At 46.8% G+C, this 23,259-nt stretch overlaps 1 protein-coding gene across 1 annotated transcript in view; it reads right to left on the reverse strand.

Moving 5' to 3' along the window:
• LOC121559375 (short transient receptor potential channel 6-like) overlaps positions 1-23,259 on the reverse strand; it is a gene marked incomplete at its 3' end in the record, with an annotated part of 140,666 nt that overhangs the window by 11,227 nt on the left and 106,180 nt on the right. The window contains exons 9-14 of the mRNA XM_041872610.1: positions 20,559-20,639; positions 13,016-13,252; positions 12,617-12,769; positions 11,180-11,291; positions 10,386-10,581; positions 9,860-10,051 (exon numbers count right to left, since the gene is read on the reverse strand). Of these exons, the coding sequence (XP_041728544.1) occupies positions 9,860-10,051; positions 10,386-10,581; positions 11,180-11,291; positions 12,617-12,769; positions 13,016-13,252; positions 20,559-20,639 (971 nt within the window). The remainder of the gene's footprint in view (positions 1-9,859; positions 10,052-10,385; positions 10,582-11,179; positions 11,292-12,616; positions 12,770-13,015; positions 13,253-20,558; positions 20,640-23,259) is intronic.

Raw genomic sequence — 23,259 nt, forward strand, 5'->3', positions numbered from 1 at the left:
AATATTAGTCTATAACTAGCAAAGCAAACGGATTCCTGAGATACAAATAATATTACTAAACAGATCATACACGTAACGTTAGCTAGCGAGCCAGCCAGATAACGCTAGCTAGCTAGCTAACAGTATGCTTTACTTGCAATGAAAATGGCTTTTCTGTCAAAATTAGAAACGTATAATATCTGAAAATGTAGCTAGACTCTTACACGTATAAATGGATGAACGCTTCTTCCTCTCTGTCATGGATGCCATGGTTGCCCTTAGTTTGAAGATGTAATCCGGAGACAGGTGTTTTATACAACAGCGTTCTCTTTTTGACTCCCTCCACATCTCTCTGCTTCCACCGGACATTCCACTGATTTCAAAACTTGGTTAACTTCCGTGACAACACTGTTGATCGCCATTTCTTCCCAATCACTGTCATCAGAAGACTCTACAATGTCTGGTTCAATGAAAATGTTTTTACCTACGTCAGGGATTTCCTCATCGTCTGATTCATTTTCAGAGTCAGAGAGAGTCCGGATGGCACGATCGTCCTCCAGAAAGTAGTCTATCACAACTTTTTCCCACTGATCTTCGATAGCGCCTGTTAAATTCAGGACCGCAATGTTGCAGTTCTTCATGATCTTTCAAAAAACCATGGTAAAAAGGATAGAATGATCTACACTTACTGAGCAGCTCATGTTACAGCCAGAAGAACCGTGCTACATGGCAGAACTCATCTCTTGGCATGTCCAGCCCATCCATTATCTCAGCCAATCAGAACTCATCTCTTGGCATGTCCAGCCCATCCATTATCTCAGCCAATCAGAACTCATCTCTTGGCATGTCCAGCCCATCCATTATCTCAGCCAATCAGAACTCATCTCTTGGCATGTCCAGCCCATCCATTATCTCAGCCAATCTTGGCTAGCGGGAAGGTTCCTGTATTTTTCCATAGCTAAACAAACTAGGCTCGTAATAAAAAAATGGTATTCGTATTTACAGATGGCATACAAGTTTGTTATTAAGGCACATGCAATTTCACATGTTCCAGAAGGCATTTCTGCAAAATATATGTATTTGGATAAAAATAAATAAAAAAATGCCTCATGTGAAGCAGTGACGTGCGACATACGACTATCTTCTTGAAACGGGTCACAAATGTCACAGTGTGCCTACTGATATGGTTACTGCAAGCTATGCATGTTCTCTGGTGTGAAGCCTACTCCCAGTGGAGAACAGGAGTTGTTCTCTGTTGTGAAGCCTACTCCCAGTGGAGAACAGGAGTTGTTCTCTGGTGTGAAGCCTACTCCCAGTGGAGAACAGGAGTTGTTCTCTGGTGTGAAGCCTACTCCCAGTGGAGAACAGGAGTTGTTCTCTGGTGTGAAGCCTACTCCCAGTGGAGAACAGGAGTTGTTCTCTGGTGTGAAGCCTACTCCCAGTGGAGAACAGGAGTTGTTCTCTGGTGTGAAGCCTACTCCCAGTGGAGAACAGGAGTTGTTCTCTGGTGTGAAGCCTACTCCCAGTGGAGAACAGGAGTTGTTCTCTGTTGTGAAGCCTACTCCCAGTGGAGAACAGGAGTTGTTCTCTGGTGTGAAGCCTACTCCCAGTGGAGAACAGGAGTTGTTCTCTGGTGTGAAGCCTACTCCCAGCGGAGAACAGGAGTTGTTCTCTGGTGTGAAGCCTACTCCCAGTGGAGAACAGGAGTTGTTCTCTGTTGTGAAGCCTACTCCCAGTGGAGAACAGGAGTTGTTCTCTGGTGTGAAGCCTACTCCCAGTGGAGAACAGGAGTTGTTCTCTGGTGTGAAGCCTACTCCCAGTGGAGAACAGGAGTTGTTCTCTGTTGTGAAGCCTACTCCCAGTGGAGAACAGGAGTTGTTCTCTGGTGTGAAGCCTACTCCCAGTGGAGAACAGGAGTTGTTCTCTGGTGTGAAGCCTACTCCCAGTGGAGAACAGGAGTTGTTCTCTGGTGTGAAGCCTACTCCCAGTGGAGAACAGGAGTTGTTCTCTGGTGTGAAGCCTACTCCCAGTGGAGAACAGGAGTTGTTCTCTGGTGTGAAGCCTACTCCCAGTGGAGAACAGGAGTTGTTCTCTGTTGTGAAGCCTACTCCCAGTGGAGAACAGGAGTTGTTCTCTGTTGTGAAGCCTACTCCCAGTGGAGAACAGGAGTTGTTCTCTGTTGTGAAGCCTACTCCCAGTGGAGAACAGGAGTTGTTCTCTGTTGTGAAGCCTACTCCCAGTGGAGAACAGGAGTTGTTCTCTGGTGTGAAGCCTACTCCCAGTGGAGAACAGGAGTTGTTCTCTGTTGTGAAGCCTACTCCCAGTGGAGAACAGGAGTATGATGCTTGGGCTGAGCAGACCACCCATCTGTTGGATGAATGGCTATGTAGTGATAATGTATAGATGAAGCAGAGAATAATGTAATGTCTAAAGGGTCCTGCTGCTAACATTGTGAGGTTTTTGAAGAGTGCATCTGATCTGATGGGAAGGTTCAGAAACACGTTCCCGAATGAGGGAGAGAAGCTTTCTGCATATCTGGTGAGATTGAACAAATCACATTGAACAGGTTGTGAGAGGTGCACTAGCACATGACATGGTTGCTCTTCGCATATGGATGACCTACTAGCTGTGTGATCCACCTGCTTCACCAGGTAAGGGAGGAGGAAGATATGATTCAAGACAGAACTGTTCCCATGAGTGTTGTGATGTCATCAGCTGTCACTCCCTTTGCAACCACAGAAGCTAACAGAGAAATAGAGCTGCTGAGAAAAGAACTGAGGTCTGCTGCTGTCACCACAAGTAAGCCTGTCACGCACACTCAGAAGACTGATTTTGCTGTCAAAGTCAGAAAGAAAAACGCTGATCCATCTTAAGGTCCAAGGATGAAGGTTATCTTATGCTATAAATGCAGAGATCTGGGTGGCGAGACAGGTATTCTGCAATAGTGTTAAGCTTTCCGGCCTGGTACTGAACTTTGAACCGGTAGTGTTGCATCTCAAGCACCCATCTCGAGAGTCGATCATTTGAGTCTCATGTTGTGGAGTCATTGTAGGGCTCAGTGGCCTGCCAAGCAGGTCGTATTTGATGGTGTCTAGGGCCCACTTCACAGCCAGACATTCAAGTTCAACAACAAAGTACAGAGTCTCTCTCAGATACAGTTTTCTGCTTACATACGCCACTGGCTTCTGGTCTTCACCTTGGAGCAGGACGGCCCCAATGCCCAACCCTGAGGTGTCTGTCTGCACTGTAATGGGCTTTTTAAAGTCTGGGCTCTGCATGACAGAGTCATTGCAAAGAGCCTCTTTCATGTCAAGGAATGCTTTCTCGTGTTTTCCCTCCCACACGACTTCCAGATCAGGTCAGTTAAACATGTCATGTCGAACAGTTGGGAATAAATCTCCTGTACCACCCAATGAGTCCACTGAAGGACTTAACTTCTAACTTAGTGCAGGACGAGGGAAGTCCCACGCTGCTTGCACTTTGTCTTTCTGAGGATCACTCCACGGCCTAGTAGGTAGCCCAGGTATCTGACTTCTTGCTATGTCTGCATTGGCCATGCAGCATTTACGGTGATACGGCCTCTGCAGAAGTCAGGGCATTCATACTTCTTGCTCTTCACAGAGCAGCGCAGAGCTGTTGTCAAGGAAGTTGTCAAGGAAGTGAGTTTGTGTTTCTATAGCACCTCCCACCCTTACCAGTCAACCAATCACGACTCCATGGAACTCTATTCCACATCAGGTAACTGATGCAAGCAGTAGAATCAGATAAAAAATACACCTTATGGAACAGTGCAGAGATACACACAGGAACAGACACGCATAAGAACACACACACCAGCACACTCACTCTACACACATACATTGTAATATTGTTGTATGGTGGTATTATACATTTTGTATTGTGGATATGTAGTGGTGTAGTAATGTTATATGATGTACTGTTTTATATTTTGTTGTATGTATGATGTAAGTGTCTTAATGTGTTTGGACCCCTGGAAGAGAAGCTGCTGCCTTGGGGATACCTAATAAATAATAATAAAGTACAAATGTCAATGCGGAGCTATATATCCGCATTCTTACAAGATTTGAGAGGCACACGGCCATGTGGTACGGAGCTTGATTTGGCCTCTGCATGCCTCCAGAGGCTCCGCAATTGCGCCTCACCCTCCGTACGAAGTCTCCGACCACATTTTCGGATCGAGAATACATTGGCTTTTAGCCAGGGTACATTTCTTGGGCTGGACAGTCAAACCTGCTTTGTGGAGGTTCTGCAGGACCTCTCCAAGGTGCTGTAGGTGCTCCTCCGAGGTTAGGCTGTACATGACTATATCATCTAGATATGCAGCTGCAAAGAACTCTATGTCTTGAAGTACTCTGTCCATGAGCCTTTGGAAGGTTGCTGGCGCCCCCTGAAGGCCAAATGGCATAACTGTGAACTGATATAGCCCCTGGGGTGTTCTCTAGGCTGTTAACGGGTTAGCTTCTGGGGCTAACAGCATTTTTTTTAAACGTGCCAGTATCCCTTACATAGGTCTAGGGTATGGATATACAGGACCTTACCAAGGAGTTCGATGAGGTCATCTAACCTAGGGGGTGGATAGGCATCAAAATGAGACCGGAAGTTAACTTTTCTGAAGTCCATACAGTATCTGAATGTACGATTTGTCTTGGGGACAAGACCTACAGGGCTACTCCACTCACTGAAAGATGTTTCAACAACCCCTAGAGACTACGCTCCTCCTTGAGTACTGGGAGCAGTTGCTCCGGGAGTCTGTACATTCTCTGGCGAACTGGAGTGCTGTCTTTGAGTGGGATTTTGTGCTCAACCAGCGTGGTGTAACCTGGCTTGTCTTCAAACAGGCCAGGAGGAAAGATGGCTTCCAACTCCTTCTGCTGCTGTGGAGACAAATGAGGCAAGTCCAGATCTGCAACAGTTAGATTAGTCTTTGAGGGGAAGAACCGTTCATCTTCCTTCACTGCTCTGACAAACAGTTCCTGACTGACAGGAACATCTCTTAGCCTCCATTGTTTCAGTAGATTGACATGGAAATGTTTTGTCTTTCTAAAGGGCCCCTGCCATTGGGCTAACAGCTTGCTTTCTGAGGTAGGCAAGCACAACAAATACTTTTTGTCTTTGTTATGCTTTCTCCATGTGTTCATGTTCTCCATGTGTTCATGTTCTCCATGTGTTCATGGCTGTCTTTCTCTCCATTTGCAGACCGTAGTTGAGGATGGAATCAGGCTCTGGGGTCTTTGGCTTTTCCCATGTGTTTCTGAGGACGTCCAGGAGTCCTCTGACCTGTCTTCCATACAGGAGTTTTTCTTTAATGAGTCTTACGTGAAGGATATAATGTTGCTCCCAGACAAGGCTCAAATCCCCGTCATTCGAATGAAGAAAATAAGGAAATACAGGGGGTGGAGATCATGGTCCCTTGTGAGAATTCGGCGGCCCACCTCTGGGTAACCCACCTCTACCATCCGTTCTATTGGCCAACGTGCAATCACTAGAGAATAAACTGGATGAGCTCCGTTCGAGACTATCCTACCAACGGGACATTAAAAACGGTAAATTCGTATGTTTCACCGAGTCGTGGCTGAACGACGACATGGATAATATACAGTTGGCTGGGGTTTCCGTGCATCGGCAGGATGGAAAAGCTACGTCTGGTAAGACGAGGGGTTGGGGTGTGTGTCTATTTGTCAATAACAGCTGGTGCGTGATGTCTAATATTAAAGAAGTCTCGAGGTATTGCTCGCCTGAGGTAGAGTACCTCATGATAAGCTGTAGACCACACTATCTACCAAGAAAGTTTTCAACTATATTTTTTGTATTTACCACCACAAACCAACGCTGGCACTAAGACTGCACTCAATGAGCTGTATAAGGCCATAAGCAAACAAGAAAATGCTTATCCAGAAACGGCTCTCCTAGTGGCCGGGGACCTTAATGCAGGCAAACCTACATCCGTTTTACCTCATTTCTACCTGTATGTCACATATGCATCCAGAGGGAAAAAAATACTCTAGACCACCTTTACTCCACACACAGAGACGCTTACAAAGCTCTCCCTCACCCTCCATTTGGAAAATCTGACCATAATTATATTCTCCTGATTCCTGCTTACAAGCAAAAAATAAAGCAGGAAGTACCAGTGACTCACTCAATAGGGAAGTGGTCAGATGTATTTATTTTAATTTAACTAGGCAAGTCAGTTAAGAACAAATTCTTATTTACAATGACGGCCTACACCGGCCAAACCCGGACGACGCTGGGCCAATTGTGCGCCGCCCTACGGGACTCCCAATCACGTCCGGTTGTGATACAGCCTGGAATCGAACCAGGGGGTCTGTAGTGACACCTCAAGCACTGAGATGCAGCGCCTTAGACCCCTGAGATGCAGTGCCTTAGACCCCTGAGATGCAGCGCCTTAGACCCCTGAGATGCAGTGCCTTAGACCGCTGAGATGCAGTGCCTTAGACCGCTGAGATGCAGTGCCTTAGACCGCTGAGATGCAGTGCCTTAGACCGCTGAGATGCAGTGCCTTAGACCGCTGAGATGCAGTGCCTTAGACCGCTGAGATGCAGTGCCTTAGACCGCTGAGATGCAGTGCCTTAGACCGCTGCGCCACTTGGTCTGTAGTGACGCCTCTAGCCCTGAGATGCAGTGCCTTAGACCCCTGAGATACAGTGCCTTAGACCGCTGAGATGCAGTGCCTTAGACCCCTGAGATGCAGTGCCTTAGACCGCTGAGATGCAGTGCCTTAGACCGCTGAGATGCAGTGCCTTAGACCCCTGAGATACAGTGCCTTAGACCCCTGAGATACAGTGCCTTAGACCCCTGAGATGCAGTGCCTTAGACCGCTGCGCCACTCGGTCTGTAGTGACGCCTCTAGCCCTGAGATGCAGTGCCTTAGACCGCTGCGCCACTCGGTCTGTAGTGACGCCTCTAGCCCTGAGATGCAGCGTCTTAGACCGCTGCGCCACTCGGTCTGTAGTGACGCCTCTAGCCCTGAGATGCAGTGCCTTAGACCCCTGAGATGCAGTGCCTTAGACCGCTGAGATGCAGTGCCTTAGACCGCTGAGATGCAGTGCCTTAGACCGCTGAGATGCAGTGCCTTAGACCCCTGAGATGCAGCGCCTTAGACCGCTGAGATGCAGTGCCTTAGACCGCTGAGATGCAGTGCCATAGACCGCTGAGATGCAGTGCCTTAGACCCCTGCGCCACTCGGTCTGTAGTGACGCCTCTAGCCCTGAGATGCAGTGCCTTAGACCGCTGCGCCACTCGGGAGCCCCGAAGATGACGCGGATGCTACGCTACAGGACTGTTTTGCTAGCACAGACTGGAATATATTTCCAGGATTCATCCAATGGCATTGAGGAGTACACCACCTCAGTCACTGGTTTAATCAATAAGTGCATCGACCACGTCGTCCCCACAGTGACCGTACGTACATATCCCAACCAGAAGCCATGGATTACAGGCAACATCTGCACCGAGCTAAAGGCTAGAGCTGCCGCTTTCAAGGAGCGGGACACTAACCCGGACGATTATAAGAAATCCCGCTATGCCCTCAGACGAACGATCAAACAGGCAAAGCGTCAATACAGGACCAAGATCGAATCGTACTACACCCGCTCTGACGCTCGTCGGAAGTGGCAGGGATTGCAAACTATTACAGACTACAAACGGAAGCATAGCCACGAGCTGCCCAGTGACACAAGCCTACCAGATGAGCTAAGTTGCGTCTATGCTCGCTTCGAGGCAAGTAACACTGAAACATGCATGAGAGCATCAGCTGTTCTGGATGACTGTGTGATCACGCTCTCCGTAGCCGTTGTGAGCAAGACCTTTAAACAGGTCAACATTCACAAGGCCGCAGGGCCAGATGGAATACCAGGACGTGTACTCAGAGCATGCGCTGACCAACTGGCAAGTGTCTTCACTGACATCTTCAACCTCTCCCTGTCTGAGTCTGTAATACCAACATGTTTCAAGCAGACCACCATAGTCCCTGTGCCCAAGAACACTAAGGTAACCTGCCTAAATGACTACCGACCCGTAGCACTGACGTCTGTAGCCATGAAGGGCTTTGAAAGGCTGGTCATGGCTCACTTCAACACCATTATCCCAGAAACCCTAGACCCAATCCAATTTGCATACAGCCCCAACAGATCCACAGATGACGCAATTTCAATCGCACGCCACACTGCCCTTTCCCACCTGAACAAAAGGAACACCTATGTGAGAATACCGTTCATTGACTACAGCTCAGCGTTCAACACCATAGTGCCCACAAAGCTCATCACTAAGCTAAGGACCCTGGGACTAAACACCTCCCTCTGCAACTGGATCCTGGACTTCCTGTCTGGCCGCCCCCAGGTGGTAAGGGAAGGTAACAACACATCCGCCACGCTGATGCTCAACACGGGGGCCCCTCAGGGGTGTGTGCTTAGTCCCCTCCTGTACTCCCTGTTCACTCATGACTGCATGGCCAGGCACGACTCCAACACCATCATTAAGTTTGCCGATGACACAATAGTGGTAGGCCTGATTACCGACAACGACGAGACAGCCTATAGGGAGGAGGTCAGAGACCTGGCCGTGTGGTGCCAGGACAACAACCTCTCCCTCAACATGATCAAGACAAAGGAGATGATTGTGGACTACAGGAAAAAGAAGAGGACCGAACACGCACCCATTCTCATCGACAGGGCTGTAGTGGAGCAGGTTGAGAGCTTCAAGTTCCTTGGTGTCCACATCACCAACAAACTAACATGGTCCAAGCACACCAAGACAGTCATGAAGAGGCCACGACAAAACCTATTCCCCCTAAGGAGACTTAAAAGATTTGGCATGGGTCCTCAGATCCTCAAAAGGTTCTACAGCTGCACCATCGAGAGCATCCTGACTGGTTTCATCACTGCTTGGTATGACAACTGCTCGGCCTTCAACCACAAGGCATCCGTATGGCCCAGTACATCACTGGGGCCAAGCGTCCTGCCATCCAGGACCTCTATACCAGGAGGTGTCAGAGGAAGGCCCTAAAAATTGTCAAAGACTCCAGCCACCCTAGTCATAGACTGTTCTCTCTGCTACCGCACGGCAAGCGGTACCGGAGCGCCAAGTCTAGGTCCAAGAGGCTTCTAAACAGCTTCTACCCCCAAGCCATAAGACTCCTGAACATCAAATGGCTACCCGGACTATTTGCATTGTCCCCCACCCCTCTGTTACGCTGCTGCTACTCTCTGTTTATTTTCTATGCATAGTCACTTTAAGAACTCGACCTACATGTACATATTACCCCAATTACCTCGACTAACCGGTGCCCCCGCAAATTGACTCGGTACCGTACCCCTTGTATATAGCCTTGCTATTGTTATTTTTTCTGCTGCTCTTTAATTATTTGTTGCTTTTATTTCATATTATTTTATATTGTATTTTTTTGTGATTGTATTTTTTTTGGTATTCTTTCTTAAAACAGCATTGTTGGTTAAGGGCTTGTAAGTAACATTAGGCTATAAATAGCAATGCAAATGGATTTCTGATTCAAATAATATTACTACACGGATCATACATGTAACGTTAGCTAGCGAGCAAGCAATCTAAAGTTTATGCTAGCTAGCTAACACCATGCTTTAACTTGCAATGAAATGACCAAATTAGAATATGAATCTGATATCTGAAAATGTAGCTGGATTCTTACCTGTATACATGGATGAACAGATAAGATTATGATACAGGACCTAGATCTACCATTACTAGAGACTGATACAGGACCTAGATCTACCACTTGATGGCACTGTTAGTCTGTCTCAGCTGGTTACAATGTAAAGTGTTAGTGTAAAGCTTGGTGGATGAAAAGAGAGCAGTGTGTGTGTACCTGGTTGAGCTGCGCCCCACCAGGTGGCTGTGTGTTCCTGTGTAGCAGCAGCTCTTTAACAGCAGTGGCCAGGCCCAGCGTTGCTTTAGGACTGGGAACCAGGTTAAATGGAACGGGCAGGGTCCTGCCTTCCTCAAAGTAGGAGAACCACAGCTTGGCACGGGCAAACTTCCACTCCACATCAGCATCATCCTAGAGAGAGAGAGAGAGAGAGAGAGAGGAGAGAGAGAGGAGAGAAGAGAGAGAGAGAGAGAGAGAGAGAGAGAGAGAGAGAGAGAGAGAGAGAGAGGAGAGAGAGAGAGAGAGAGAGAGAGAGAGAGAGAGAGAGAGAGAGAGAGAGAGAGAGAGAGAGAGAGAGAGAGAGAGAGAGAGAGAGAGAGAGAGAGAGAGAGAGAGAGAGAGAGAGAGAGAGAGAGAGAGAGAGAGAGAGAGAGAGAGAATGTCTCAGTAGAACAGAATAAATATTTGTTCAGTATTTAACAGTCATATTAAGAGTGCGGTAGCATCAGTTGTGAGGTGTGTGTACCTCTATCTCCTGGAAGGAGCTGTTGATCATAGCGATCAGCATGTTGAGCAGAACGATCACCATGGTAACATTATAAACACCATACAGCACGTAGCCGATGTTCTCAATGAACTTGTGATCGTTGTTAATGACTACCGACTTCACCTCCGACAGGCCGAAGATCGCCCAAAACAGAGTCTTAAAGCTCTCCTCGAGACTGGAGGGAGGGAGGGGAGGGAGGGAAGGAGGAGGGAGGGAGGGAGGGGAGGGAAGGGGGAGGGGAGGGAGGGAGGGAAGGGGGGAGGGGAGGGAGGAAGAGGGAAGGAGGGGGGAAGAGGGAAGGAGGGGGAGAAGGGGAGGGAACGGGGGAGGGGGGGAGAGGGGGGAGGGAGGGAGGGGGAAGGAGAGAGGGAGGGAGGAAGAGGGAAGGAGGGGGGAAGGAGGGAGGAGGAGGAGGGAGGGAGGGAGAGAAGGAAGGGAGGAGAGAAGGAAGGGAGGAAGGAGGGATGAGGGATGAGGATGGGAGGAGGGAGGGGGGAGGAGGAGGGAGAGAAGGGGGAGGAGGGATGGGGGAGGGTAGAGGGAAGGAGAGAAGGAGGGAAGGAGTGAGGGGGGAGGAGGGAGGGGGGAGGAGGGAGGGGAAATAGAAGGGAGGATGGTGGAGTTATTTGAAGCACCATTGGAAATAAAAATCATTATAATGAAAATAAAGCCCTACATAACGGACTGGGTTGAAACCTTCTGAATTAGCCTGCTGAGCTAAAGGCTACATGGAAGTTGTTTCTGTGTAGGAGTAGTGTGTGTGAATGTGTTACGTGGTAAAGGCGTCGTTCTGCTTGGCCCCCAGGTAGTAGGAGTAGAGGTTGAACATTCCGATCATAAACGCCAGGAACACCAGGATGAAGATCACCATGAACTTCAAGATGTCTGCAACGTACGCACACACACACACACACACACACACACACACACACACACAGGAAGGGTGAGAAAGTTATATAATCAGGGAGATTAACAGAGAGGTTATTGTGGTGTTAGGGTTATATATGATATAATCAGGTAGATTAACAGAGAGGTTATTGTGGTGTTAGGGTTATATATGATATAATCAGGTAGATTAACAGAGAGGTTATTGTGGTGTTAGGGTTATATATGATATAATCAGGTAGATTAACAGAGAGGTGTTATTGTGGTGTTCCTCAAGGCTCTGTGTTGGGACCTTTACTGTTCTCATCCGATACCATCTACAAAGGAGTATTCATGGTTTGCTCTTACGTCACCTGGTCGCGTCACGCCATCGTTATCAATGTTCTCAAGACTCATAGTGATGCTCAGTCATTCTTTAAGGAGGCTAATGATTGTTTCGTTTTAATTACAAAGTATTGGCCTTGAAATATGACAATGTTAATACAGTAGGCAAATCATTAGTAGGAAACAACTTTGTCATCATTATGTCGTCAATTTTACTTTAGACAGATGGCAATGTTGTCATTAGCTAGCAAGGTACGTCAAAAATACTTAGCAATGCTAAAGTTAGATAGCTAAGATCCGGTGCTCTCCCCTCACTCTTGGCTATATAGTTAACGTTATCCTACATGTAAAGTCAATTTGACGACATCACAATGATGACAAAAGGTTTTCCTACTAATGATTTGCCTCCTTTAGAAATGTCATTGTAATGCACTTTAGATTGAATCTTTATGAACACCAATTGAGAATGCAGTGAGTAGAACATCCACCCAGAAACCTACCAGCTCTCACAGTCTCATGTCAGAATTAGACGTTCAACCATGTTTCTCAAACGTCAAATTTCAAAGTTGTTCCAAGAATAACATTTTGAAGTGTTTAAGGTTATGTTTAGGCATTAACTCCGATTTCATTTTTAAGGTTAGAGTTCAGTTCAGGCGTTAACTCAAAATTCTTAAGGTTAGGCATTAACTCTGATTGGTTGGTTAAGGTAAGGGTTAAGGTTTGGGATAGGCTTAAAACAAAATGACCAAAAACAACTTTACATCACTGGATTCACACTTGCAAACTTCGGAATCAGAGGCAGATGCTCACGCCCATCCGCCATCCCTGTCCATAACACTCTAGCGAAACGGAAAACCTTGACGGTAACACCGCTCACTGCTGCCCCTAGTGGGCGCTTTACCACGTCACCTCATGACATCCTCAGACATGGATTGATGTCAAATATTGAATTGTGTCTTGGGTGACCTGGCTGCAATAATAGCAGTTAGTCAGGTACGTACCTTTAACAGTGCGTCCCAGTGATATCTGCAGCGGTCCGAAGCTTTCATTAGCCGGCAGGATGTAGGCGATGCGGCTGAAACTGAGCACCACTGCAACCGCATACAGCCCCTCAGATACCAGCTGGGGGTCAGATGGCAACCAGGAGAGACGAGCTGGGGGGGGGGGGTTGGTTGATTCAATGATTGATTGACTCAAGTCCAAGTCGTGTGTGTGTGTGTGTGTGTGTGTGTGTTTGAGTTTGTGTGTGTGTGTGTGTGGGTGTGTGTGTGTGTGTGTGTGTGTGTGTGTGTGTGTGTGTGTGTGTGTGTGTGTGTGGGTGTGGGTGTGGGTGTGTGTGTGTGGGTGTGTGTGTGTGTGGGTGGGTGGGTGTGTGTGTGTGTATGTGCATGTTTACTCACCCAGTGTGTAGTAGTGTATGTGTGGTGGAAGGGTGATGTTGTCCAGCGTAGAGAGGTGGGTGTGGTGTGTGTGGACATATAGTTGGGCTGAGTGGGCGTGGTTATAGGCAGAGAGGCGGGAACTGAAGGACCCCAGGAAGATGGCCAACATTCCAAAGTCCAGGAAGTTCCAGGGTTCTAAAAGGTATTCTCCCGCTCCCTGGGACCAAATTTCCTTTACCTCCGCCCAAATCATACCTGAGGAAGGGAGTTAGCAGCTCATAGATACTCCTTTCACCTCAGTTCAGATCATACCGCTTTATTTAGTTGTGTTACATTCTGAATTCAAATTAGATTGAATATATGTTTTTCTCATCCATCTACACACAGTACCCCATAATGACAAAGTGAAAACATGTTTTTAGAAATGTTTGCTAATTTATTGAAAATGAAATACAGAAGTATCAAATTTCCATAACCCCTGAGTCAACACATGTTAGAATCACCTTTGCCAGCGATTTCAGCTGTGAGTCTTTCTGGGTAAGTCTTTAAGAGTTTTTCACACCTGGATTGTTCAATATTTGCAGATCATTATTTTTTACATTCTTCAAGCTCTGTCAAGTTGGTTGTTGATCATTGCTAGACAGCCATTTTCAAGTCTTGCCATAGATTTTCAAGCCGATTTAAGTCAAAACTGTAACTATGCCTCTCAGGAACATTCAATGTCATGTGGGTAAGCAACTCGTGTATATTTGGACTTGTGTTTTAGGTTATTATCCTGCTGAAAGGTGAATTTGTCTGTTGGAAAGCAGACTGAACCAGGTTTTCCTCTAGGATGTTGCCTGTGCTTAGCTCTATTCCGTTTATTTTTATCCCAAAAAACTCCCTAGTCCTTGCCGATGACAAGCGTACCCATAACATGATGCAGCCACCACCATGCTTGAAAATATGAAGAGTGGTACTCAGTGATGTATTGTGTTGGATTTGCCCCAAATACTTTTTTGCAGTTTTACTTTAGTGCCTTGTTGCAAACAGGATTCATATTTTGGAATAATTTTATCCTGTACAAACGTCCTTCTTTTCACTCTGTCATTTAGGTTAGTATTGTGGAGTAACGGTAGACTTCCGGTCGGGCGATGTAAGAAGACGTGTTTGAGAGAGGTCCCCAATTAAACTTTAATTTTAAAGTTTTTACACGCCACTGTTAGTTTTTATGTTGATGTATCAGTTGGTTATATACTTTAATCACTTTTTATGGTAGCATGAGCAAGACCAACCCAAGGAGAACTGCTACGACCAACACATTGTCGAACCAACTACCTAAAATGGCTGCCGCGACCATCCCTGGCCTTGTCTATGACCTTGTAGCTGAGCTAGCTAAACAAAGAAGTAGCCTAAAAGAGGATATGGCTTCTCATCAGTACTTCAATGGCACCTCTCCAAACTTTCCATTGACGCCTTTCGAGAAACAGTCAACACGTTTGGGCGACGCCTCAATACACTAGAAGGTTTCTCCACTGACAACACCGAGCGGACTGCCGAGCTAGAGGCAGCTGTCGCTCATATGAAAACGGCCAACACAGCTCTACTTTCCATGGTAGAATCATTGGAGAATTATACCAGAAGGGAAAACATCCGGATCGTTGGCGTCATGGAGGGAATTGAGACTGGAGTCAACGCTGTGAAATTTGTCTCCGACATGCTGATGGAAGTGATGGGTAACGGTGTCTTTGATAACATGCTGGTGGAAGTGATGGGTGATGGGTAACGGTGTCTTTGACAACATGCTGATGGAAGTGATGGGTAACGGTGTCTTTGATAACATGCTGGTGGATGTGATGGGTGATGGGTAACGGTGTCTTTGACAACATGCTGGTGGATGTGATGGGTGATGGGTAACGGTGTCTTTGACAACATGCTGGTGGAAGTGATGGGTAACGGTGTCTTTGACAACATGCTGGTGGAAGTGATGGGTGATGGGTAACGGTGTCTTTGACAACATGCTGGTGGAAGTGATGGGTGATGGGTAACGGTGTCTTTGACAACATGCTGGTGGATGTGATGGGTGATGGGTAACAGTGTCTTTGACAACATGCTGGTGGAAGTGATGGGTAACGTTGTCTTTGATAACATGCTGGTGGAAGTGATGGGTGATGGGTAACGGTGTCTTTGACAACATGCTGGTGGAAGTGATGGGTGATGGGTAACGGTGTCTTTGACAACATGCTGGTGGAAGTGATGGGTAACGGTGTCTTTGACAACATGCTGGTGGAAGTGATGGGTAACGGTGTCTTTGACAACATGCTGGTGGAAGTGATGGGTAACGGTGTCTTTGATAACATGCTGGTGGAAGTGATGGGTGATGGGTAACGGTGTCTTTGACAACATGCTGGTGGAAGTGATGGTTAACGGTGTCTTTGACAACATGCTGGTGGAAGTGATGGGTAACGGTGTCTTTGATAACATGCTGGTGGATGTGATGGGTGATGGGTAACGGTGTCTTTGACAACATGCTGGTGGAAGTGATGGTTAACGGTGTCTTTGACAACATGCTGGTGGAAGTGATGGGTAACGGTGTCTTTGATAACATGCTGGTGGAAGTGATGGGTAACGGTGTCTTTGACAACATGCTGGTGGAAGTGATGGGTGATGGGTAACGGTGTCTTTGACAACATGCTGGTGGAAGTGATGGGAGATGGGTAACGGTGTCTTTGACAACATGCTGGTGGAAGTGATGGGTGATGGGTAACGGTGTCTTTGACAACATGCTGGTGGATGTGATGGGTGATGGGTAACAGTGTCTTTGACAACATGCTGGTGGAAGTGATGGGTAACGTTGTCTTTGACAACATGCTGGTGGAAGTGATGGGTGATGGGTAACGGTGTCTTTGACAACATGCTGGTGGAAGTGATGGGTAACGGTGTCTTTGACAACATGCTGGTGGAAGTGATGGGTAACGGTGTCTTTGATAACATGCTGGTGGAAGTGATGGGTGATGGGTAACGGTGTCTTTGACAAGCCGCCGGAGCTCGACCGATCGCACAGATCCCTCGCCCCCCAAACCCAACTCAGGGGAGCAACCTAGGGCGATCATAGCCCGCTTTCATTATTACCAAGACAAGGAACGTGCAATGCGCTGGGCAAGGGAGCATCAACCAAAATTCCGTGGCCAAGATATATGATTCTACCCAGACCTGAGTGCCAACCTCGTGATAAAACGAGCTGAATTCAAGGACATCAAAACCTGTCTCTATAAGAAGGGGATAACATTTCAGCTCCTACACTCTGCCTGTCTTCGTGTCTTTTACGAGGGAGAGAAACCACATTTTTGGCACACTGGTCGAGTCTAAAGCATTTTATGTCCGGCGCATAGAGTAAAGTTGATTTAGGAAGGCTAGCGCCCCGGCTGGCTAGCCATGGATGGAGGAATATATGGCTGGCTGGCTGTTTTCCTCTCTAAAGCCTATTTAAAAATGCTACAATCTCAGGGTTTAACTCAGGTTAAGCTTCCTGCCATCCAGGCCCTCTATACCAGGCGGTGTCAGGGGGAGGAGTCAAAATGGTCAAAGACTCCAGCCACCCTAGTCATAGTGTCACGGATTCAGCTGAGGCTCCTCCTCCTCGCTCGGGCAGGCTTCGGCGTTCGTCGTCCCCGGAGTACTAGCTGCTGCCGATCTATGTTTCGGTGTTTGTCTTGTTTGGTCTTTATTGTTTACACCTGTTTCCCATTATGTTGGATTGTGTTCCCTTTATAACCCTCTGTTTCTCATTGTGTATTGTGCTTGATTGTTTTCGTCTTTTCGGCAGTTGCCTATGTGTGCGGGTTATTTTTGTTCCTCTCTGTAAGGAGGTTGGCTTTTGTACTTTGTATTGCACTGTGTTCAGTAAAGTATCTGCCAGTAGCTCGGTGTCCTGCTCTTGACTTTGCCTACCGCATACACGTCGCATTGACAGAATCACGCACCTTAAGACATGGAGTCAGCAGGAGCGGCGGTGCCAGCTGGATCAATGGAGGAGCGCGTAGAACAACAAGCGGCCATGATCCAGGCTCTCGGCACCGCCATGGAACGGGTGGTGAACACCATGGAGCGATGGGAAAGAGGAGGTTTGCCCACACCTCCTCCGACAATACCACCACCATCAGCTATGCCCATCGCTTCATCTCCGGGGTCCAGTGGGATTCGGCTCTCGCTCCCGAGGGCTTATGATGGCACAGCTGCCGGGTGTCAAGGTTTCCTGCTCCAGGTGGAACTCTACCTGGCAACCATCCACCTGGTGCCCTCGGGATACGAGAGCGTGTCCGCCCTCATCTCCTGTCTGTCCGGCAAGGCGCTGGAGTGGGCCAACGCTGAGTGGGGGGGAATAGACGCCGCTACTGTCAACTATGCAGAGTTCACCCACCGCTTCAGGGCAGTATTCGATCATCCACAAGAGGGTAAAGCGGCGGGTGAGCATCTATTCCACCTCAGACAGGGGAAGAGGAGTGCGCAGGAGTTCGCACTGGACTTCCGGACGCTGGCTGCCAATGCGGGATGGAATGAGAGGGCCCTCATCGACCACTACAGATGTAGCCTGAGGGAGGACGTGCGTCGGGAATTGGCCTGCAGGGACACCAACCTAAGCTTCGATCAGCTGGTGGACATGTCGATTCACCTGGATACCCTGTTGGCTACCCGCGGACGTCCGGATTCGGGGCCGTCCATTCCATCCCCCAGCACTTCCGAGCCGACCCCGATGGAGCTCGGAGGTGCTGGTACTAGGAGAGAGACCAGGAGAGAGGCCATCCCCTGCACCAACTGTGGCCGCAGAGGACACACTGCTGGTCGGTGCTGGGGAGGGTCTCCTAGGAATCGAGGCAGTAGGCAGCGCACTGATGAGTCATTCCAGGTGAGTAGGCACCCAACTCACCCAGAGCTCTCTGCTGATCATATGTGTATTAAAGTTGTGTTTCCCGAGGTTTCTCCTCATTCCCAGCATAAGGCGCTAGTAGATTCAGGCGCAGCTGGGAATTTTATTGATCGCCAGTTCACCTATAAGTTAGGGATTCCTATTGTACCAGTTGATGTGCCCTTCCCCATCCATGCCCTAGATAGCCGCCCTTTGGGGTCAGGGTTGATTAGGGAAGTCACAGCGCCACTCAGGATGAAAACGCAGGAGGGTCATGAGGAGATAATTTGTTTGTATTTGATTGATTCTCCTGCGTTTCCCGTGGTGTTGGGGCATCTGAAGGACCTGTTTACCACTCCCTTTCCAATCAACCCTGATTTGAAGAGGGAGTGGTTACAGAATTCATTGGACAACACGTAGTAAGAAATACTATACACATTAAAAAGTGAAATACTGTAGATGTGTTATTTAAAAAATGCATCTCAAGGCAAGAATCATCAGAACCCATAGAAAGGTAGTTCTAACCTTGAATATGCCTGGGCAAAGTGTTAAGAATAGGAGAGACATCTATTTTAAAGTACATTAGAACACAGCAAACATGGACCACAACGGTCTTAACATAGCTGAGGGCAATAGAGCAAAATGTTCACTAGATGATAGCAAAGGGACCTCTCACGACCCTACAGGAAAGGTGGGAAATCCATATCTTCATTTAAACCAGGGTACTTAGTGGCCTGTAGTTTGTAAATCCAAAAATGTTCCCTTTGGTTCGGCTGTTTAAGACGGTCCCCTTTTCTAATTGAGGCCAGAACATGATCAATACCCATAGCTTATAGGGAGGCAGGGTTGCCATGGTGTATAGTGACCATGCTCCTACGTCGCTCAACCTCTCATTAAACTACATTTTACGTCATTTAGCAGACGCTCTTATCCAGAGCAACTTACAGTTAGTGAATACATATATATATTTTTTTATACTGGCCCCCCGTGGGAATCGAACCCACAACCCTGGCGTTGCAAACGCCATGCTCTATCAACTGAGCTACATCCCTGCCGGCCATTCCCTCCCCTACCCTGGGCCAATTGTGCGCCGCCCATGAGTCTCCCGGTCGCGGCCAGCTGTGACAGAGCCTGGATTCGAACCAGGATCTCTAGTGGCACAGTTTGCACTGCGATGCAGTGCCTTAGACCACTGCGCCACTCAGGAGACATAGATGAGGAGATGAGTTAAATGCAGATTTAACTCATCTTTACTTTCAAACAATTAATTCTGCACCGTTCTATCGAATGCAATTGATGTCTTTATTGAGACAAATAAATCAGAATCGATCTCTCCATCTACACTTTGGGAAACACTTAAAGTTGTTCTTAGAGGCGAAATAATGTCCCATTCCTCTCTTCTCAATAAACAACGGAAAATTAAACAACTGATCGACGCAATTCTGGGATTAGAACAACAATACGTGGATCGGGTTTGGATGCCCTTTTGAAAACACCTTTTCAACAAAAGGGACTCATACAGTATCCCATATTTTTTAGATAATCATGTCCCTTGATAACCCGTCACTTGATAAAATCCTATCTGAGTGGAAAAAGGAACTTGGTGGAGAGATCTCTGATGACGTCTGGAAAGGTACCTTACTGAGGGTAAATGGAAGCTCCTCTTGTGCCCGGCTCAGCCTTGTACAGTTTAAGGTACTTCACCGTATCCATTTCAGTAAGGCCAGATTGTCCAAATTCAACCTAAATATTGATGGTACATGTGACAGGTGAAAAAGCTCCTTGGCGGACTGGACCCACATGTTCTGGTCCTGTCCCTGTCTGGCAGACTATTGGTCCACTATGTTTAAAACCATTTCTGAAAAATTTCATATAAAGTTGTGCAGAAATGGCTTTTTTTGGAGAACTAAACAACAATCCTTCTCTGATCAATAGACAGCTAGATGCCTCCCTGTTGGCTAGATGGCTTTGGCTTTGCCTCCCTGTTGGCCCACAGAAGGATTTTATTAGATTGGAAATCTATCAGTCCTCCCTTAGCCTCTCTTTGGCTCAAAGATCTGATGCTGGGGACAAAAAGGGGAAAAATTGGTTTTTACATTTTTTCTTTCATTCACTGTGAAAAATAAGCATTGTGGAGTAACTACAATGTTGTTGATCCAGCCTCAGTTCTCTCCTATCACAGCTATTGGCCTCATACTGAAATACTTGAGCGGTTTCCTTCCTCTCCGGCAACTGAGTTAGGAAGGACACCTGTAACGAAGGGGTTGAATCCTTATTTTCATTTTTTATTAATTTGTAAAAATGTTGAAAAGCATTATTCCACTTTGATATCATGGGTTATTGTGTGTAGGCCAGTGACCCAAAATCTCAATTTAATCAATTTTAAATTTAGGCTGTAACACAACACAATGTGGAAAAAGTCAAGGGGTGTGAAGACACTGTAACTATAGATGGGAGAGAGAGGGAGAGAAGGGAGAAAGGGGGAGGGAGGGAGAGAAGGGAGAAAGGGGGAGGGAGGGAGAGAAGGGAGAAAGGGGGAGAGAGGGAGAGAAGGGAGAAAGGGGGAGGGAGGGAGAGAAGGGAGAAAGGGGGAGGGAGGGAGAGAAGGGAGAAAGGGGGAGGGAGTTAGTAGCCAGGATATGATGTTATAGCAGCAGGATGTGATGTCAGACTGACCAATGACCCAGGATATGATGAGAATCTCCATCCAGGTGAAGGGGGTGGTGGTCATACGATACAGCACGGTTGGGTCACGCTCTGGAGAGGAGATGACTATGAAGACGAAGAACAAGAACAATTAAAACAGCAATACCGGAGTTCAAGCTGTGGGCCCACTGTTCCACCAGCAGGTTAAATCAGACACATCGCCCTAGGATGGGGTCAGTCTCTTATATCTGGTATAAATCTCTTGTCTTATCTGGTGTCCTGTGTGAATTTAAGGATGCTCCCTCTAATTCTCTCCCTCTCCCTCTCTCCCTCCCCTCCCGGAGGACCTGAGCCCTAGGATGGGGTCAGTCTCTTATATCTGGTTTAAATCTCTTGTCTTATCTGGTGTCCTGTGTGAATTTAAGGATGCTCCCTCTAATTCTCTCCATCTCCCTCTCTCCCTCCCCTCCCGGAGGACCTGAGCCCTAGGATGGGGTTAGTCTCTTATATCTGGTGTAAATCTCTTGTCTTATCTGGTGTCCTGTGTGAATTTAAGGATGCTCCCTCTAATTCTCTCTCTCTCCCTCTCTCCCTCCCCTCCCGGAGGACCTGAGCCCTAGGACCATGCCTCAGGACTACCTGGCCTGATGACTCCTGGCTGTCCCCAGTCCACCTGGTCGTGCTGCTGCTCCAGTTTCAACTCTTCTGCCTGCGGCTATGGAACCCTGACCTGTTCACTGGACGTGCTACCTTGTCCCAGACCTGCTGTTTTCAACTGTCTCTCTCTACCGCACCTGCTGTCTCAACCTCTGAATGCTCGGCTATGAAAAGCCAACTGACATTTACTCCTGAGGTACTGACCTGTTGCACCCTCTACAATCACTGTGATTATTATTTGACCCTGCTGGTCATCTATGAACGTTTGAACATCTTGAATAATCAGACGGATCATGCAATATGCCTTTGACATTTTCTTTTTCAGAACCGCTGGCCTGATCGGCCCCAAATTTTTAAATGCAACATTTTCCATTGGTCGATCTGAATATGTCGAGTCTTGGCAGTGTTTAAAACATGTGTACCAAGTTTTGTTACAATACAAATATCCATGTCTGATTTATATGCATTTATGTGCCAGGTCTCGCCCATCTGAATGTTTATTGGTCTGGAAAATGTTGCGTTGAGAGGCATTTGTCCATAAAGGCTATATTTTTATGCAGATTGGTCATTCGGTGCCAGAGGAGTAGCGTTTTGAATGTTTTTCACAAAATTCAAAATAGCGGAAAATACCTCATGGCGGACCTTATGGTTTCTTGAGGCAAATGTGTTCCTTGTGAGGAGCGAGACCTATGTATACACTTTTAGGACTGTAGGTCACACGGGGTGAGGGGTGTGACCTTGCAGAGTTAGCATGTTAAATCAATTGTTATAGCGTGACCATGTGGGGGTGTGGCCCATGGCCCTTTGCACTCTCCTAGGCCATACCATCTCCTAACCCTAACCCTAACCCTAACCCTAACCCTAACCCTAACCCTAGGCCATACCATCTCACGGGAATTTGGATTTTAATTTTGACTTACGGAAGAAGAGGAATAATAATAATAATAATTAACGCCAGCTAATACAACAAACACAACAAATACAACAAATACAACAAATACAACAAATACAACAAATACAACAAATACAACAAATACAACAAATACAACAAACACAACAAACACAACAAACACAACAAATACAACAAATACAACAAACACAACAAATACAACAGGTTCCAGCTTCGCTGCTGAACCCCTAATAATAATAATTAAAGCCGTGTGTGGTCCAAGCTGTTGGTGTATTGTTGGTTCCATAGCGCCACCATCAGGACAAATTGGACTGATTGCCATATGATGAGCTACTTTGTACTTTATGCCACGCTTGGCAAATATTTTGGACCTTTTCCAATGGTGTTAATTACTTTAAAAGTCTGTTTTGTCCAGAACCGCTGGACTGATCAACACCCAATTTGGTATATAGCATCTATCCACAAACACCATGGCCGCTACAAGCTAATGAGCTTGCATAAAATGTTTTTCCTGTAAAAGAGCACTACCATGTGCCGTACTGAACTATACTTTACAACTTAGCTAGACTTATATCCCTGAGCATGTGTGCCAACTTTCATCACCCTGAGTTAAACAGATCAACAGATATAAACATCTGCATGTTATAGCGCCACCATGTGGTCAACCTAAATGTGCTTAAGTATTTTGAGTGTTGACAGTGTTTGGAAAGATCCTTGTCTGATTTCTATGCATGTATGTGCGAGACCACGCCCACATGAATGTTAATTGATGTATTATGGTCAATTTTTTTCTGAAATTGACTACTTTAAAGTGTTCTTCTCCAGATCCGCTGGATCGATTGGCACCAAGTTTGGTATATAGCAACTATGGATGCACATCCTTCAATGGAATTGTTTCTAGAGTCTAGACAACAACAATACAAAATAACTACTATAGAATACTAAAGAATGAAAGAAAGTCCTTTCTACAGAATTACAGTGCCTTGCAAAAGTATTCATCCCCCTTGGCGTTTTTCCTATTTTGTTGCATTACAACCTTTAATTTAAATGGATTTTTATTTAGATTTCAGGTCATGGACATACACAAAATAGTCCAAATTGGTGAAGTGAAATGAAAAAATAACTTGTTTCAAAACATTCTAAAAAATAAATAACGGAAAAGTG

The sequence above is a fragment of the Coregonus clupeaformis genome, unplaced genomic scaffold, assembly GCF_020615455.1.
Source record: "Coregonus clupeaformis isolate EN_2021a unplaced genomic scaffold, ASM2061545v1 scaf0063, whole genome shotgun sequence".
Classification (NCBI taxonomy): domain Eukaryota; kingdom Metazoa; phylum Chordata; class Actinopteri; order Salmoniformes; family Salmonidae; genus Coregonus; species Coregonus clupeaformis.